The following is a 20013-nucleotide window of genomic DNA, read 5'->3' on the forward strand; positions in this document are numbered from 1 at the left end:
TGGTGTCTTCACATCTGGAGACAGCAGTGGCTTTTAGAAGCTCCCTAGCCACTGCAGACTGTCGATGCTCGCACTGACACAGCACTGAGAACGTAAGCCTGCGGGATTAAAAAACACACATGTGTGGGTCATTCGTGTTAAGAGAGAATGCCAATTCTGTAGCTTTATTCACCAAATACATACCCCAAGTTCACCGGGTAGAAAACTCCAGGAAGCACAGTGGGAAAACCCGGCTTAAGGCTTCAGGAACAAAAGACCAAATGCATGCCCCAAATTTACTAGGGAGAAATCCAGGAAGACCAGCCTAAGTCCCAGGAACAAAGACTGAGAACAAAAGACAGGAACGAATGGACCATTGCCCAGGTGTATGCCCAGGTGTATTGATACTGGGCCAGGGCGTCCCTTTGTTAGGAACAAAGGCTTCTACACACATCAGCAGGGCTCAGCAGGGGTCAAACACTGCAGGGGACCCAGGAGGGTCCAACAAGTCCCCCTTTTTTATTTTTTATTTTTTTTTAAGATTTATTTATTATTTTATGTTTGTGAGTACACTGTCCTCAGACACACCAGAAGAGGGCATTGGATCCCATTACAGATGGTTGTGAGCCACCATGTGGTTGCTGGGATTTGAACTCAGGACCTCTGGAAGAACAGTCAGTGCTCTTAACCACTGAGCCATCTCTCCAACCCCACCTTTTTTATTTTTTTAAGCAGCACCTGTCTTAGGACACTTTGGTAATCTCTTTCCCATCTCTGGAAAAACTCTGCCAGTCTCAGAGTTTCCTGTCTTAGGCGAGAATTGTTCCAAAGAGTTGCCCATCTTTGAGTAACTGCTTCTGGTGAAGGCTGAGCCCGATTTGGGCAGAGGGATTGTCTCCTACCAAGGAGAACAACACCTGCTTAGTTGCTGCCCAGGACTGGGAGTGATGTTTGCGCATTCGATTAGAAGCACAAAGCCTACTACTCCTGCTCCCTAGGGCCATAACACCAAGGGCCATTGTCAAGCTGTTCCTGTTGATTTAAATTTAGAATCAGCAACTACTCCTGAAAGTTTACCCACTGTACTCGCCTTAACAATAGATTGGGGGAGGGCAATTCCAGACACTGCAGACACAGTGGCTGCAGCAGCAATGGCAGCTACAATAGCAGCGAAGATGCCAAAGTCTTTCCCAAGACAGCTCAGGATCAGCCGACCTTCTCCTGAACAACCAGCAGGCAATGGAACCATGCCTGAGATCCGCATAACCAGGGCAGAGTTCCCCGGTCTCCAGCAGCGTCATGCACATGGCATTCCTGTGAAGCCACAGACTGCGAAATGGCAACACCAGTCATGGCGGCAACAGCCACTGGGGGAATGAGGAGGGACAGGGGTAACAGCTTGAGTCTGGTCTTCTCCTCCAGCATGCAGCAGAGCACAGAGGGTCAGAGTGCAGGCTGTGGTGGGACAGGACACACAATGAAATGACTGCAGCAATGCCAAAATCTCCGAGACGGCACAGGTGAGGAGGAATCCTCCATCTTCATCCAAGGGTACAGGAATGACTCCAAGGACCTGAACCACAGGAATTGAATCTTCATGTTCCCAGCATCAGCATCAGCGTGTCTCACCAGTCACTCTGGCAGCTCCCATACTCCTGCAGCTGCCTATACAGAAAACACAAACATGCCCTCTTCCCCATATAAAATACCTGAACAGGATCATGCCATATGCTAATATGTGGAGCCTTCCATTCACCTAGGCAGAAGTATGCCTGGTTGTAGGGTGCCATAAACAGAGAGTTCCTTGGCATCCAAATTTTAAAATTTAAAATAAAAAGAGCATTATTTAAATAATTGTATGGCATACAGGGATATAACTCCCCCCTTTTTATTTATTAATATATTGTTTTAAAGTTTTATAACACCTGTTTTATAAGGTATAAGTCCTCGAGGATTAACCCTATTATGTGATACAGGAAGAAATTGAGGACACTGAGGACTTGTATGTATAATTTGACTTGTATACCAAATTGTCTCCAGCTATTATTGTTCTGGTGATAGAAAGAATGAGTTTGGCTAATTGTTCCTATGTAAGGCCTATAATCTGCCTGGTAACATTGCCTTCCTCACTAAGGGGGTCCAGGCAATCTAGTCTGAGTTCTTAAATGGCCTATAAAGGAACAGTACATTCTCTGGAAGAGCAGTTAGTGCTCTTAAACATTAATTAGAAATGTCAAGTCCTTTAAATATTGTCCAGATTCAACCTTACTTAGAAATCCCTGAGCTGGCAGGGCAAGGCCTGGAGTTGAGAGTGAGCAAATGGAGTCTTCCTCTTTTCCTGGGGGTGTGCTATCAACTCCATTACCATTTCCAAAGAGCCAGGTAAGAGTCTATGGTTTTGTTCAGTCAGTTGCCTGAGCCAGAGCTCTGAAAGGACAGCGAGTTGTCAGACATTCACATTGAAATCATCACTGATTTCATGCAGAAAACTTGCCTCCAATCAGTTGTATAGCACAAATAACTGTAAAATTTGAGGGTTAGCAGCATCTAAAAAAGGAAAAATTTTCATCAATTGCAAACCATAAGCCACACATTGGCTATCAGTATATATGAATTGAAAACTTGATTTTTCAACATTTTAAAAACAGCGTGCTGGAGCAAGGGGAAACTCAAGAGAATAAACATGTGATCCAGTTCTATATGTTGCCTTTTCATTAGATGAACTATCTATAAATACAGTAAGGGGCTGCATGCACAAATTTGCAGGAAATACAAAAGCATGCATAAAGTAAAATTATCAATTTTGCCTGAAAAATTTGTATATGGAATAGGTCAAATATCAGTATTTTGTAATAACCAATTTAATTGCTGTTTGGAATAAGGTATGTTTCACCAGGTTCCTTTTTAAAATACTTTCATGACTCTATCTTACAATTCTGTATTAACACAACAACAGCTTCATAACAGGGCATTAAAACTTTTACTCGAGGGGCTGGGGATTTAGCTCAGCGGTAGAGCACTTGCCTAGTGAGCACAAGGCCCTGGGTTCAGTCCCCAGCTCCAAAAAAAAAAGAAAAAAGAAAAAAAAAACTTTTACTCAAAGAGGAAGAGTGAGTCCACATTAGTGGTCCCTTTTTCCAAAGGACTACTGTGGGTACAAACAACCAACAATTGATCATGGTCTATATAATTAATGTATCTGTTGTTGACACATAGCTTTCTCTGTTTTCTGCAAAGCTATTCCTCCCTCATCAGTTAATTGTCCAGAAGAATTAGGATTTGCATCTGCCTTAAGGATATCAAAGGCTTAAGTCCTCAGTGGTAAGCTTAAGGTGAGGTACTTAGCCAATTAACATATCTTTAGAAGCATTAAAAATAATTTCAAATACTGAAAAGGAATATTGAATCTTTTCTGGAGCAACAGAAACTCCCCAAATATTAAAGCTCATTGTGAGAGTAAAGATTTGTAGTAAAAATTTCCATATACACTGAAAGATTCAAAGTCCTAACTTCTTACTTTGAAGCAGCGACAAAATTACATTATATAGGGCTATTAGCCATTCTTTTGTAAAACCTTTTAATGATAACCCTTCATGACCTCTCTAAAATTATAAGCAAGCTCAAAATGAAAACCTTTCACAATCGCCAGGATGTAAAGAAACTGCATGAAAACAATCCTCTAAATCTATCTTGAAATGGTAGTTGGAGTAGGCAAACAGGCTGTAATGCTCTCACAAGTTCCATAACAGTTTCTATTTGTTTGATTTTTTCTTAATTACAAATAAGTGTGAGTTAGCCAATGTAACACTGGCAATCGCTAACCACAATCTTTTTTAAGTTCTCCTTGTAACACCAGAGCACAACCACAACTTTGGAAAGCAGAATTCAACCTCCAAACAATCTAGTCTCCAAAATCCAGTTTCTTCAAAACACCAAGTCTATCCCTCATGCTACAAAGCTTGACTGCCAGTTCCTGCATATGAATGCACGATGGTGCGGCCTTCAATACCGCAACCAAGAGACGTTGCCCTAAATTTTTTATAAGTCTGGCTTCTAGGATAAGAATTCCATAAAAAATATTATCCCAATTTAGACCTGTTTCCCTGGGTTGGCTCATCCCTCATGTTGTCTAGAATGACTCCATCCAAATTACCAATTTTAAACCAACTTTCTGTTACCAATGTTACAATTTTTTAACCATACCCAATAACTTAAAAGCCAATAGTCTATAAGCAAGACATGTAGAGCATATTTGTACATTTAAAACCAATCAGAAACAAAAATGAAGTGGCTACACATATCTTTAATATTTAGACCAATATTTACTTTTTCTAGCTGTAATTTTAAGAGAAGCACCTTGTCACATGCTAAGTCCAATAATCACAGTCAGGGATTTTTCTAAGAGAAACAGCCATTAGCTCCCTTACCGTAAGCTGCTAGCGCCTTTAAGATCAGCTCGGGCAGAAGCTCAGCCCCCGGGCAGCTTCTCCAGCTGACCTAGGCTCCTACAGGTGCAGGGCTCCAAAGGCCAATTGAAACTGCTTTTATTTGTTCCTTTTTTGAAATGAGTTAAAACCAAATCAAGGCGTGAATGACCGGCAGATAAAGTTTTTACCACTTTTTTTCTTTTGAACAAGAAACAAAAACCACAGACGTAAACTGACATACATGGGCAGCTTGGTGCACCAAGGACAAACAATAGACATAACTAGATGGTGTCCCACCAAAGGGACCCAGATATCCTACCTATGGAACCCAGAACCAGAAATAAGCACTTCTCTAATAGGAAGGAGCCAGCAAGGAGGTAGTACGTCTCCTGCCTTCCTTCTGTCCCTAGGAGAGCTCTGAAAAAGCTTAAGCTCATTTTCTTTCTCTTTCTCCAAAGCATCTGTGGAGAGTTAGGGAGGACTGTTTTTCCCAAACCCATTCTCTCTCATGTCTAGGGTGTAAACTTTCTCTAGTCGGGGTCCAAAGACTAAAACATAACTCTAAAAGAACACATACGCAAAAATACTTTACCATTACCTCATCCCTTTTTTTTTTTTAACAACTTTTACTCATGCTAGCCCAAATCACTGAGGCCTTTTCTAGCCCTTCTTACCCCAATATGTCCCTCCTTCTTCGCCGGCCGGCTTTCCAGGACAATCCAATCTGTCAGAAAACCTTCTCTTTCCCGGTCTCGGTGGGACCTCCATTTGTCAATGCCCGCACCGACACAGCACCGAGATCTGGGCGTAAGCCTGCGGGATTAAAAAACCACATATACTCAGGTCATTCGTGTTAAGAGAGAATGCCAAATCTGTAGCTTTATTCACCGAACATATAACCCAAGTTCACTGGGTGGAAAATTCCAGGGAGCACAGTGGGAAAACCCGGCTTAAGGCTTCAGGAACAAAAGACCAAACACGTGCCCCAAATTTTCTGGGGAGAAATCCAGAAAGACCAGCCTAAGTCCCAGGAACAAAGACTGAGAACAAAAGACAGGAATGAATGGACAATGGACCATCACCCAGGTGTATGCCCAGGTGTGTTCCTTTGTTAGGAACAAAGGCTTCTACAAGCATCTGCAGGGCTCAGCAGGGGTCAAACACTGCAGGGGACCCAGGAGGGTCGGACAGCAGACATATTTTCCCGAGGAAGCATTCCCTGGTAGGTGGAGTGCTGACCCCTGAACTGCTTTGTATGCTGACTCTGTGCTTATCTCCAGGTGGTATGTTCGGGAAGTTGATAGGTGTTGGTCATTGCCTCTCAGTTCCAGTCTAGGACAACTGCCCTCTGCTGTCCCGCCCTACTGCCCAAACTCTCAGATCTGGGAAGCACACTCTGAGCATTTGAAATAGTCACTCTGGCTTATGACTTGCCCGTATTCTTCCAGCGGCTCTCAGACAGGGAGGTGGGTGGGAGAAAGCCACTCACCTTCTCCTGTGACAGGCCTGGCTCTGCGGTGGCTCTGTTGAAATCCTTCCCTGCTCTCGAGTTGGACACCTCTACCAAAGCCAAGATGCCAGCCTCAGGACTGACCCCGAGGTCATCTTGAAGAACAAGATCCGCATTGCCGAGACCTGGCTGTCATCCTTCCAAGAAACCTTCTACAGGCACATCCCAGAGGCCTTTGCCCTGAGCAAGGTAAGGAGGGACCGGTAGGGATCTTTGGCCAACATAAATCCACCAGCTTAAGGTCAGCCAATAAGGTCCGTTATTCTTGGCTTGAGCTTCCCTGAGTTGGCCCTCTGGAATGACCCTTCTCTCTATTGGGACTGTCCTATGTCCCTGCCAGAACCTCCCTGGAGCATCACAGGTGGCCTCTGCCTGGAATTCCCAGATTGTTACAGGATGCTCTGCCCCAGATGCAGCCATTCACTACAAAGCCCTAGGGAAGGTGGGCCTAGATAAGGGCTGAGCCATGTCTCTGAGGGCCCTTTCATCCTGAGTGGTGCTCAGAGGTTAGGGAATATTGGAGGCAAAAAAATATCTGAGTATAAAAATAAGTATGGGCCTCAAAAAAGCCACAAAAAGGTGAGCTTTTAATCATGTGATCAAACGCCCCTCAGTGTGCTCTATGAGATGGTCAGTTCCTGTGGAATGACATACCCATGCTGTCTACTGTGAGTCACAGGCTGCCATGACACTTGAGACACTGCAAGTGAGGGCCCAAGGGACCAGCATAGTCAGGAAACCTCTCCCACCAGCCCCTCACCAGCCCCTCACCAGCCCACTGCTGGCTAGCACAGATGAAGGCAGGGTCCTCAGAAAGACACACCCATCCCCCCCCCCCATTCAGGGAAAGTCAGAGAAGGTGGAGCCATGAAGGAGTCTCAGTACCCGTTTTTCTTGAAGTCCTTAGGATTTTGTTCTTTTTCCTTTTTTTAAATCCAAATGCACCCTCTTCCTGCTGTAAAGCAGATGGCCTCCAGACAATTCTCACAACTCCTTGAACTTGTATCTTTTTAATGGAAGATGACCCACCAATTTCAACTCAGACCCAAGCTTAAGGTAGCTAGAGTTCCCTCTGGGTCCCCATGAGTGAGTCCAAGTGTCACCCGGAGTAGTACCAGCTCCTTTTACACACGGGGTGGGGGTGACGGACCCCATGACTGTAGCTCCTCCTGGCTTGGGTTTGTAGAGAAGAATTGAAGATAAAAGGGCAATTCTCACCAGGACTCCACTTAATCTTAAGTCTAGACACCCCAGAAGTCTGACTTAACTATGGCTGCCTGGGATCACTCAGACACCAGAGGAGGGGTTGGAGGAAGATCCTGAAACCGCCGAGGGCTGAGCTAAAGAATTTTAGGGTTTACCCTGTTGACAGTGGAAGAAGTTGTCCTTCTGTGGAGTTCTACAGAGCACCACAGCTGTGGCTTCTAATTTCTGGCCTTCCTTTAGGCTAGAGTATGTATCTTTTTTTTCTCCCTTGTGTGGTGGGTGCCAATTTAGTATTTTCTCTTTGCTTTCACGTGGCCCCTGCTTAATGTCAACGCAGATTTCATTTACAAAGGACCCATAAGGAAAAAGAATTCAATACTTCCAGGCTTCTGATGTCCCCGGGCCAAGCTTCCATTAGACATTCAGAACACAGCGTGTTGGATGTCCTCAGCCCAACAGCACATAAAGTATTTGCAACCTACTGGGCCCCTCTGTGTCTTACAGAAAACCAGAGATCACCAACGTGGAACCCTGGCATGGCTGTCGCCTCTCCCCACCCGTATACACACACACACACACACACACTCTCTCTCTCTCTCTCTCTCTCTCTCTCTCTCTCTCTCTCTCTCTCTCTCTCTCTCGTGTGCGCGCGCAGTGTGAATTTGGGGCTGGAACAAGTCTTCTCGCCCTCACTCCCATGCCCTTCTCTGCCTGCAGGTTGCAAAGCCAGACTGTACGGAGCGCCTGAAGCTGCAAAGGAGGCTGGGATGCCGGACGTTCCACTGGTTTCTGGCCAATGTCTACCCTGAGCTGTACCCATCCGAGCACAGGCCCAGGTTCTCCGGAAAGGCAAGGCGTGGCCCGGGACGGGGTGGGGGTGGGGGTGGGGGTGGGGGTGGTGGGGGTGGGGAGTCACTTACCAAGACAGGGTCACTCATCCTCTACACTGGACAACCAGTTATAGACTCAGCAGGGTCTCAGAGGCCTTTGGACCCCGCCTCCCCCCACGCCTCCGCCGCCCCCCCAGCCCTCCTCCCTCACCCCCTCCCTCACCAGCCTGAGGAAGGCAGCAATGTTTCCCTATAATCCATGCAACTCCAGGGCCTGGCTCCTTCATGAGGCTTCTGTCTTAGGTGCCTTGGGCTTAACTCATCTCACTGTGACTGAACCATGCACACTGGGATAGGTCTAGAGAAGACAGGGAGTTAGAACCTGTTAAAAAGCATCCTCACAGTGGAGGTCAGATTCACATCTATGTGGACATCCATTTTCAGCTCCACAGCACTGGACTTGGCCTCTGTGCAGACTGCCGAGCAGAAGGTGACCTCCTGGGATGCCCCATGACACTGGCTCCTTGCAGTAATAACCGGCAACAACAGGTGGGTGACGATACTTCTCGGGATGGATAGCATCCCAGCTTATAAGTAGGTGCTGTTTCCTAGGGTGCCCTTCAATTCCCTTCAAAGTAGCTCTTTGCTGTGGCCCCATGTCCCTTGATAGGCCATGGCTTCCGCTGTGATGACTTGTCATAGCATCCTCACCTTAGACTGGACCAGCATTAAAGAATGGAGCATCTCCGTTAGAAGGAACGAAGGGGCCACTTATGTATCCCTTGTATCTGCCATAAGAGGAAACTGTGCCATAGAACCACCAGCCCAGGAATGCCCACCTCAGATCCTCCAGCATTGAGGAAAGGTCCAAGAGTCGGCACAGAAAAGAAGTGGTAAAGCCAGGGGAGAACCTAGATTCAAGTGGACCCTTTGGCCATTTGGAAGAATACCGTGCTCCTTACAATGTGTCTTACGTCCTTTAATAACTGCCCAAGGTGACAGAAAGCTGTCCACCCTGGCTGAGAGGTCATGGGTCCACCTTGTCTCACAGCTTGAATCACTTCTCGGTGTAGCCCAGATCTGATTCAGTCTGAGATAGGGCTTCTCTGCATTGAGCCGTCATACTCCAAAGCTGCCTAATGAGTTAACTGAGAGTCGGAGAGCCTGGGGTGAGGGAGGAAACGTCTCCTCGGGAAGTTTGGGGCCCAGCCTTGCAGTGCAACCCTAGGACATCTCTATGGGAAGCTGGACCCAACCTTCCAGTTGGAGCCTCGAGGGCTAGGCACAGGCTCAGAGCCTGGAGGGTACACAGGGAAGAGGTTGGCTCAGGATTCTCTTGGTCTCTTACATCTTTTTACTTTGCCATTTTCCCCTAAAACACCAGTGGGCATTCATACCAGATACATTAGTAAGTTTTTGCACCTCTATGACCTAGATACCTGACAGAAACATGGGAGGAACGATGATTTTTGTTTTTGTCTTTTGTTTTTTAAGCTCACTGTCTCAAGAGGATTTCAGTTCCTCTTGAAACAAGAGGGAAAGGTGTGGCAGTGGGGGTGGCAGTGGGAGTGGCTTGTCTCTGGTGAGTATGAGGTATTTGGTAGCTTGTTCACGTGGTACAGAGTAGGCAACAGATAAAGGAAACCAAGACCAGAGCTTGCCTGTAGAGATCGGCTTCCACCAGTTAGGCCCCACCTCCTCAGGCTCCCCAGCCTCCAAATCAGGGCTACAAGCTGAGGAACCAATCACGTGAAGCACAGGCCCAAGGGGGCGGGTACTTCACATTCAAACAGTAACACTAGACACAAGAGATGAAGACGTAAAAGCCACGTGAGGAAGTCACATGTTAGGCTGACAACTGTCCAAGCCCTACTGCCGTCTAAAGCCAGGTTTGAATCAAGTTCCCACTGGCTAGCTGTGTGATCTTGGTGGGCAATACTGGAAAATAAAGAAGCTGACCACCCTTCCCCCCCTGGCCTGGGAGGAAAACCTAAATATATGCCCGACAAAATATGAAATGCCCCTTTCCATGCACAGGTCGAGTTTACAGGAAAGAGAGGGAAATATCCGAGAACTAAAACTCAAGGGGCGACTGCAAACTTGCTATTCGTGTGAGCTAGGCTTTCCTGATGAGTGATAGGGATCGGTGGCCACCAACCTTGGGAGTTCTGGAGCGTGGCCTCAGGCAGGGAGAAGCAATGAGCTCATGAGCGATGAAGCTGGAGATGAGACTTCATGTCATGCAGCTTTGACCGTCCCGGGTTAGTCTGTCCTGGCAAAGCTGCACTAATACCTCTCGCATGACCACAAGGAGGCAGCAGGGACGTCATCTGCCACTACAGATGGGAGCTTGAGTAGGAAAAAACTTACTCTCCCTTTGCCCACAAGCTTGCTTCTGAGACGCGATTAAGGTCCAAATTTATGCTAACTGTGCAGTTTTGGGATTTTCAAGCAAGGCAGACCACTGTATTTAATTTGCAAATTAGCAGGGCCTAATGCAGATAGAAGATGTGATGTCTCTAATTCAACATTATTAAGAATTTGGGGGCAGTGGTGTTGTAGTAAATAATATAGATAAAACTGAGACGCCAACCCGTACTGTGGCCAGCACCATAGGGCCACACCGCATCTCAGTTAGCCAGACTAGGCACTCTCTGGCCCAGAGCTCTCAAAACATCACCGCGATGGAGGCAGAGAAGGACGACCCAGACCCATGTGGCTTTAAATGGCCACAGGTAGCTCTGAATATTCCATAAGGGATGGATTTTTATAGGACAGTTTGTCTTATCTAGGTGAGCCGTTTATATCAGTATCAATTGGTTGTAAGTTTACTGTATGGACGTTTTGTGGAGTGAGAATTTACTGATATAAATCCGATTGATAAATTACAAGCTTCTAGAGTTTTGATTTTTAACGGGCTCCTGGGAGGGTGGATGGCTGGCTGGGGCTGGCATTGCAGTGACCCGAGCGATGAGAACTAGAAGAGCAGTCGCTTCTGGGGCTAGCCATGGTGGTGACTTAGCTGGTGGCAGCATGGGATGGAAATTGGGAACTTAGCGAGTTGCGTGGGGACCTTTCGAGATGTCCACAGTTAACATAAAAAGAAGTTCCAGACTGTGTGACCCTCCGCCCACGGGATCTTGGACCAATAGGGTTCACAGGGGCAGTAGGAGCAGAGGGCTTTGAGGCATTCAGAAGCCCCATGAGTGCACACGGTCAGTGATCACACTAGGACCAGCTGCCCGGAGTCTGAATAACTTAACTTGGGATGATTCAAGGCTTGTATAATTTGGGGGATGGGGAGGTAGAATCATCCTGGATGGGGAAAAGTCATTGGCTGAAGGCTTGGGGTACTGAAATGCCTCATTAGCATGGGGAAGTATTTCAGGAATCTCAGGTGCTAGCTGAACAGGTTAGGAAGTTGATCCTGAAATTTAACTGAGGTTACCTGACTGAGTGTGGGGGTCAGGGGAGGGGAAGGGGAGTTGAATTTCCCAAAAAAGAACAGAGGAGAAGCCCTACTAATGAAGGGAATCTTCCATTACACGCTGAGTCTCAGAAGACTATCTGCTCAACGGTAAACTTTGACCCTGATTAGCAGAGTTTTCCCACAGACTGCATCCGGCAGGAACAAATAGAAGATGGGGTTGCCAAAACATGTCATCCAATTGGTCAGTGCAGGTCCCTCACAGTTAAAGCCCCTCTGTAAAGGTTCACACATTCCAGCTCAATAAAACCCCAGAGGCCATGGAACCACAATGGAGATGGGGGGTGGGTGATCCACAGACACCACAAACAGCAGGGATATTGGTCAGGGACAGGTAAGACGTCTCCAGAAGGAAATCAGCCTCAGTCTCAGAGAAATCCCTCATCTGGCCTTCCAGCCATGTGCACCCAGCACCGGCAGCCTTTAAAACAGCCTTACCTGCATACGGGAAACAGGAGCACGCCAGGGTGTGGAAACAGAATCCCGAGAAAGGCCAGGATGCCTTTCTTGGTTCCTGAGAACCCAGCCAGAGTCTTGTTGCTGCCCCTGTAGTATCTGAAAATGGTCTCCAGAACACGACTCTTCTGTGTGTTCGTCCCCCAGCCCTGGCTCTGGACAGGGTATCCTTTTGGCTATGCTAACCGCCATCCCCTCTGCCCAGAACCTGGAGCACACCAGCAGGAAGGAGATTCTCTTCGGCAGCCCACAGCGCCTGTGCTTCGATGTCAGAGGAGAGCAGGTGATTCTGCAGAACTGCACCGAGGAAGGCCCTGCCATCCATCAACAGCACTGGGACTTCCAGGAGGTGAGTCCCATTCCGGAAACCCAGGCTGACCACAAGGACCTTCTGGTCAGCTGGACCATCTGGGCAGACTGACCCTGTTAGCATGGCATCCTGGGCTCTCCCAAGACCTCAGGCACTCTCCACACTGGTACTTCTGCTGGTGTGCTTAGTGGCTTAACCGTGGGGTCTCTGGTCCCCAGCCTCGAGATATCCTGATTTGTCCCCCATACCATTACAGATTATTAGCTTGGTTGTTACAGAAACAACCCACTCAGTTGTGTACATTTAGGAGTGACACAATCTAAAATTTAAAAAGACACACACACACACACACACACACACACACTGCATTATTTCACATTATGTATTTTTATGTGGCACAGTTAGAGTCTTAGAAACATCAAGTGAGCAGTGGTTATCTGTGGCTGAGGAAGGAAGAATTATTGTTTAATGAGAAGAGAATATTTTTACAATGAGAAAGTTATGGTAAACAAGCATATTTAACATTTGTAAACTTTGGGATTGAAAATACTTAAAAAGTAACAAGTGTTAGTATGGCTTTTATCACAATAAAAAGAAAGGAAAAAAAAGCAATGAAGTACTAATTTTTGCCTCAACATGAAAAAACCTGGAAAACATGCAAAAGAAAGGAGGCTAGTTATAAAGAACAATTGTATCATATGAATTTATATTGTACAATTATACAATTGATCTTATGCAAAATACCTAGAATGGGGGAATTCACTGATTAGTTACGGATCAGTTAAGGATGATAAGGATGATAGTCTGCTCCTTGTTTGACTATGTGAAAGACAGCTGTCTTTTTATGAGTTAATTTTATTAATAACCAATTATAAGTCATCATGCCATGTGAAGGACACACAAGAAATCTTTCTTTACCTGTCCTGTTTGATTCTCTTGAATCTTTCTAGTTTCTCAGGGGTCTCCCTCAGTCATGTCTGATCCATACACTCTGGAAGGGGTCCAGAGCCTATCCTCCTTTCCTGTCAACACAAACGCGGAGCTTTTCTCCCAAGTTACTGGTCTTTGAGCCAGTAGCTGGAAAAACCTTCAGCTTGACCTCTCTCCTAGAATAATAATATAACCATAAAACTCAAAATCACACCCATTCTGATAATTAAAAACTATTCAAAGCAAAAACAGCAAACTAAACAATTGTTGCGCAAACCTATTTCCAGGCTTTCTCTTTATTTAATTTTCAAGGCCTCTATTCTATTGTCTTGAGATAAGCCAGGCACCCTATCCCCTGCTTTCGATCTAAATTTTTAAAGATCAAATGCCTCAATATTTTAATATCTATAATTAAATTCCCTTCTGCTTACTGTATAAACCTATTTTCAGGCTTCTTCTGATCTGTCATGCCAGGAATATTTAATCTAGAATTCCAGTGGAGGCCACGTTCAAAGAATTTGAGTAATCCTGCAAGACTTCTTTAAATCTTTCCTAACGCATTTCTTCATTCAATCTCCCTTGTTTCCTTTATCTGTTTGTTGGAGGCCGCGCCTGCTGTTTTCCTCCACGTCACAACAGGGGATCCTAATGTCCATAGCTGAGACTCCACTGAGTCTCTAAGGCTGTTGTGTGTAGTTTTAAAAACACGCTATCACCTTTGCCGGGGATCCCGGCCCTCGCCCTGGTGGCTCCCAACTGCCTTTCGTTCCACCTTGCTTAGCTCCAGCTCTAACTCAGCTTCCTTTTCTACCTGCCTTTGCCCCAGGAGGGGTTGAGTTACCAGCCCACTCCTGAGACCTTGGAGCTTTATTACTTTAGAACTTGCCTGCTAGGCACAATTGCTGGGCGCAGATAACTGGAAAGGCGTCGCCCCACCCCACCGCCCTAAACTTAGTGGCTTGTATCAGCTAGCCTCTGCCAACATCCTTAGCCATCCGCTGCTAGCGGAGGCCACAGGTCCTAGCTGACCCAGAGCGAGGCCTTACATGATTGCTGTGTCTTTTTCCCTCCGAAGCATGGCAGAAAAGACTCTCTCCTTCCCTGTGTCTCCTTTTCATCTTGGGACCCGGAAGTCCCGCCTGTACCTTCTGCCCAGCAATTGGCTCCGGTCTTTATTGACAAGTCAAGAACCAATTAGGGAACTAGACCTTAGTATCAGAACCTCCCCTTACACATGGCCACAGAAAGGAGACTGCTGATTCTCTGGACTGAAGGAGGCCAGGAGGGCGAATGACTGCTAATGGGTAGTGATAGTGATGTCTTTTGGCAGTGATGGAAATATTCTGGAATATACTAAAGACAACAACAGCCTGTATGTTGAAATATCTCAACAATGAAAAAAAATTATAGCATTGTGGCTAAAGTTGTTTAATTTGGTAAAGAAATCAATTTTTTTTTTGAAAGGGGAGTGTTAAGGTTGATATTGAATCTGCTGGAGTGGAGTTATACCTTTCGTATGTTTCTTGGGGAAGGCTAGTCTAAGGAGACCTTCAGGATACCCTCTGTCTTGCTCGCTTCTGCAACATGGTGGACACAATGTGAAATTGCAGGTTTTGCAGAGAGCAGTACAGTAACCCCTGTTAAAAGCAGACTCGTGAATGCAGGGCTAACAGTGGCTCTGACAATACAACTGCCCCGACCAGAGTCATCCTGACCAGAACTTTCTAAGAAATGACCCAATCATATAACAGCAATACACGCAATTGAGTTCATGACTCCGTAGGCTTGAGTGACGTCTAAATGTTAGGGTTAATTAACTTATACTTTTTTTTTTTAACTTATACTTTTTATCGACTAACAACCCTTCCATTCCCTCCAGGCTAGTTCACAGCACACCTGTTAGCCTTTAATGCTCAGCAGAAATCCTTAAAACGTCCTTTGACGACTGTTGGGAACTGGCCTCCCTCTTTCTCTTTTCAGGATGGAATGATCATCCACGTTCTATCTGGAAAATGCATGGAAGCCGGGGTTCGGCCAAGCAGTAAGGATCTGTACTTGCGTCAGTGCGATGGTAAAACCAGCCAGCTGTGGCGATTCGACCAGATCCACCCCGTGGATGAACGATGAGTAAACTGGACAGACAGCAAACGAATGTTGGACATCACATTTCTCTGCTCTCGTGTATCCTGAGGCAGCCCCCTAGTGTCTGGGCTTCTGGAATAGAAGAGAAGAAACTCCACTAAAACAAACAAACAAACAACAATGAAAACATAGAAAATCTCTCCAGGTACCTTACGTCATTGATTGTTGACTGGTTTTTGTTGTTTGGTGCGGTTTTACAAGACAGGGTTTCTCTGTGTAGCCCTGGCTGTCCTGAAACTCACTCTGTAGACCAGGCTGGCCTGAAACACATAGCAGTCCACCTGCCTCTCTGCCTCTCAAGTGCTGGGACTAAGAGAGACACCACCACCTGGCTATGTTGGCTGTATTTTTTTAGAAAGAAAAACAATGGATTCATTGTCTTCATCACCGGACGTGATCATCTTGAAGGAGTCAGACTCTTCCCCTCTCCCTCCCCACACCCTGCCCACCATGAACACTGAGCCCTCACTCACTTTTATCCCTGTCTGTGGGAAGAGGCCTAGGCATTGTCTGATAGCACTTCCGGGAGTCATGAAACCCAGTAGATAAATTTCACGTAGCCTTTACTCAGACAATGTATGTGGCCAGTTGTGAGAGTTAGAACGAGGGCTGTGCAAATGGCCTGGCAGCCCCAACCTTCTGACCAGGTTTACTAGCATACATTCATGTTCATCTGTTGAACCCAAGTTCAAAAGAAGCAGAGGGGTACAGGGAGGAATGGGGATGGGGTGGGGAAGAAGACAGGAGAGAGATTCAGTCCAATTGTCCAGCTTAGCATCGCCCAGTGAAGAGTCAGCAGACCTGGCTAAGACCTTTTCGTCTTCAGGACAGTTCCCTTGGAACTTTCTACCTCCATTCTCCTGCTCTAGCTCTTCTCTAACTCACAACCAGATTTCCTGCAGTGTGCGCTTTCTTGGGTCACCAGTGTTGGAAGGGTCAGCTCCTCTGACCACTCTCGTGAACGAATGAATTACAGGGAAAGCAATGCCCGCTTAGGAGAGCCACGTGGGCTTGATGAGAAATAGCAACTTTTGAAAGGGGGAAACCCAAATTCTTTACAAGGCAAACTAGATCTGGCTATTAAATGTCCCTGCGGTTTGACAGGCCACCTATGAGCCCAAAACAATTGTTCAAGACTCCCTAAATGTGGCTACCAGTTAAATGCTCACATGGTTGAAGGAAATCCACCGTAACCAGAGAAGAACCTAGGCTCAGCCAAAAGAGTTGCTGAGTTAGGATGCAGTTGGAAAAAGAATCTTGCCCATTTCTTTCTGAATGGAATTAGCTTTCTATACGGTAAGCTTAGAGACTCCCCATTAAAGATGTCCTTGTCCTCTGGGCTGTCTCCAAATACAGTTGTTTCAAATAAGAACTGGAGAAGGCCTGTGGGTTTCTGAAATACCTGAGTAATATCTCCAACTTCCAGGTGAGTGCCCCCTGTTTCTCTAGCCTCAGAGTCATTCTAGATTAATACTATCTAATATCGTGACCACAAATCCAGTGTGGCCATTTTGATGAAAATTCACCACAATTCTGGAAATTTTCAAACCGTTCCTTGATTGGGCTGGCACTTTAGGGGTTGGGTAGCCACCTGAGAACATAATGATAAAACAGCCCTCCATCACAAAAAGGAGTCCTGGATAGCTCTAGATAGATTCATCCCCTACGTAGGGACAAGAGTTTGGCCACCATCTTCTTGCTTCAGACCTGTCTATATTTAAAACAAATTACTTCTAACATGATGAGGCTGGGATGGAGCTAAAAGTTTCAAATGGCAACCTTGTAAAGGGTAGTAATGGTTGAACAATATTTTTAAAGACTTTTATTTTGAAATGAATTCTAATATTAGCATTGTGAGTAGCTGAAGTTGTTGGGATAAATTAATGTAGCTAAGTAAAAGGCTAAGTGCTATCGCGTGTGTTCTGGTGATTAAGGAAAGGACCCACATAGCTCATTGCTTAATTGTTTTAACAAAACAAGAGTGTGACGTTTCTCATACCCTTAACTATCCCCCACGATTTATTGTTTTATTACAGAAATGGCCGTCAACTCAGTCCCTGGCTGGTTCTTACAGACCCTTAATTTAAATAGCACAGACGCTTCTGAAAAGCAATCTCCTTACAGTGTAACTGGTGTAGTGGATTCTTATCAATGGTCCGTTTAGAAAGAGAGAAACTTGGCAGCGAATGGATCTGGTTCCCGGGTTTGATTTTGCTTGTCTGTCTGAATTTTGTGACTCTTTCAAACAGGAGTTGTTTTTGTGATTTGTCTCACAAAGCCCACCTCCATGATCAAGGATCCTGCTGGAGTGGATGGAGAGAACTGAGCACCTAGCAGACATAGTCCATACTCTTTGTGTTGTGACAACAGATGTCAATCAAGAAGGGGCACGCACGATGTGGTCCTCTTCTGCCTCAATGTCATAAACCCGTGGCAAAGTCTGAGTCCCAACTTCCACAGAACTCTGATGCTATGAGCATCTGAACTGTGATGCTGCCGCTGTGCAGAAAGGGCCATGGATGGAAGTAAACGAGTGGCCAGGGTTGTGTTTTAATAAAACTTGGCAGAAATATCTAGCTGATCAGACTTATTCAATCCCTGTAGTTGCCTATCTCCTGGACTGGGGCATTTAACCCCGCTGCAGAAGAAGCCGGATTCTATAGTTTAAAAAAAGAAAAGAAAAGAAAAGAAAAGAAACCAAGAAATGTTACTGAAGAAACCATGACTGTTCCTGGGTGCGGTGGCTGGTGATTTCAATCCAGTGTTTGAGAGTCTAAGGCAGGAGGCTTGTTCTCAGGCAGCTTGGACTAGACTGAAACCAGGAGGGGGAGAGGGAGGGAGGAAGGGAAGGAAGGGGTGAGGGAAAGAGGAAGGAATGGAGGAGAGAAAAGTGATGAATAAGATACTACCAGATTACAAACTTTAAATGCATAGATGCTGTGATACACCTTAACAAAATTATTAGAAAAAGAGACCTTTTGGAGGAAAAACAACACCAAAATGGTTCTCATCATTAATAAAACAATCAAAACCAATAACAACACCAGCCATGAGCGGGAAAGGGTTCTCGCTGGAAGTAGATGTTAACCGATTCGAGATATATAGGATATAGATAGATAGATATAGATATAGATATAGATATAGATATAGGTATAGATATAGATATAGGAATAACACTGGGAAAGTGGAGGCAGGAGGATCTCTGAGTCATCCTGGGCTTGAGAGTTTGAAGGCAGCCTAGGATACACAAGACCATGTCACACACACACACACCACACACACACACACACCACATACAGACAGACAGACAGACAGACAGACAGACACACACACACACACACACACACACACACACACACACACACACACACACACACTGGAAATGAGCAAATAAAATCTTTTTTAAAAATCACAGTAACAAAACTCTGATGCCTGGCTTTCTTTCTCTAGAAGGAAGGCTTGCAGAGTCCAGGTTCTGGTTAGAGAGGTTAAGGACACACACTTTCCTAACAAGACAGAGGCATTTTCTTGGTTGGTGATAGATGGGAAGGGCCCAGCCCACTGTGGACAGTGCCATCCTGGGCGTGTGGTCTGGGACACATAATAAATAAAACTGAGCAGGCCAGGGCGCAAGCCAGTAAGCAGCACTGTTCCCTGGCCTCTGCTTCAGTCCCTGCGCTGACCTCCTCGCAGCACGGACTGTAATCTCTCCAAGTCGCTTTTGGTCACGGTGTTCATCCCAGCAGTAGAAACTGAATGCGGACGGTGAGTGGTGTCTGCCTGCTGTCACTTCAGCACTCTGGAGGCTGATGAAGGGAGGCTCGAAAGTTCCAGTCAAGCCTGAGCTACATAGCAAAACCTTGTTGCTATAGCGTTGTTGTAAATATAAAAAATATAAAAAAGTATTGTTGTCTTTTACCTCGCTTGGTCCAGCACCATGGTGCCCCAAGATGTCTGCTAGATATCTTGGCAGAAACACATCCCAACTCCTCGGCGGCCCAGCATCTCCTGCCGCTGCACACTTTCCTACACTCAAACTGTCACTTAAAAGAACACACGACACAATAATCTTAGATCTAATTGATAAGCTATAATTGCCCACTTAAACATACAAAGCCCGTTACCATCCATCCCTTAGGAACATTGATAACAACCTGTAAATATACAGAGAGAGATCTTTAAGTCAGCCTCCGTCATCCTGCCACGGCTTCTCTCTCTCCCTCTCCTCTGTTCCAGTCTCCTCCTCTTCCTTCAAACTTCTCTCCCACCCATCCTTCCTTCTCCTCCAATGACAGGCTTCCTTCTATCCTGTACCTATCCCTCACCTGTACTTTACAAATTCAATGGGGAGAAGGTTCTGGTGAAGTCACCTGATTCCTGAGTCCTTGACTAGGCAGCTGTCCCTGGGGCAGTGGAATTAGCATCAAAATACAGACAACTCCAGGGCAAACTACAACACTATAGTTAACCTTTAAAATTATTATGTTTATTTATTTGGGGGCGTGTGTGTGTGTGTGTGTGTGTGTGTGTGTGTGTGTGTGTGTGTGTGTCTGTCTGTCTGTCTGTCTGTCTGTCTGTCTGTCTGTCTCTCTGTGTGTGTCTGTCTGCGTGTGTGTCTGTGTGTCTGTCTGTGTCTGTGTGCTCAAGCTCTCAGTCACACATGTGTTGGCCATGGCACAAGTATGTAGGTCAGAGAACAACTTGTGAGAGCCAATTCTCTTCTTCCACCACCATGT

General features: G+C 45.9%; 1 protein-coding gene across 13 annotated transcripts in view; it reads left to right on the plus strand.

Moving 5' to 3' along the window:
• Positions 1 to 17849, plus strand: part of Galnt15 (polypeptide N-acetylgalactosaminyltransferase 15) — a 39281-nt gene extending 21432 nt beyond the window's left edge. For 7 of the 13 annotated variants that reach the window (XM_087587242.1, XM_087587237.1, XM_087587236.1 and 4 more), the window contains 5 exon segments: positions 5911 to 6105; positions 7840 to 7971; positions 8397 to 8501; positions 12101 to 12244; positions 15116 to 17849. In XM_087587242.1, coding sequence (XP_087443368.1) covers positions 5911 to 6105; positions 7840 to 7971; positions 8397 to 8501; positions 12101 to 12244; positions 15116 to 15262 — 723 coding nt within the window. In that variant the 3' untranslated portion in view covers positions 15263 to 17849. 13 annotated transcript variants of the gene reach the window in all.
• Positions 17850 to 20013: the final 2164 nt, after the last annotated feature.

This window comes from Rattus norvegicus, chromosome 16 (assembly GCF_021556685.1).
Source record: "Rattus norvegicus strain SHRSP/BbbUtx chromosome 16, alternate assembly SHRSP_T2T, whole genome shotgun sequence".
Lineage (NCBI taxonomy): Eukaryota > Metazoa > Chordata > Mammalia > Rodentia > Muridae > Rattus > Rattus norvegicus.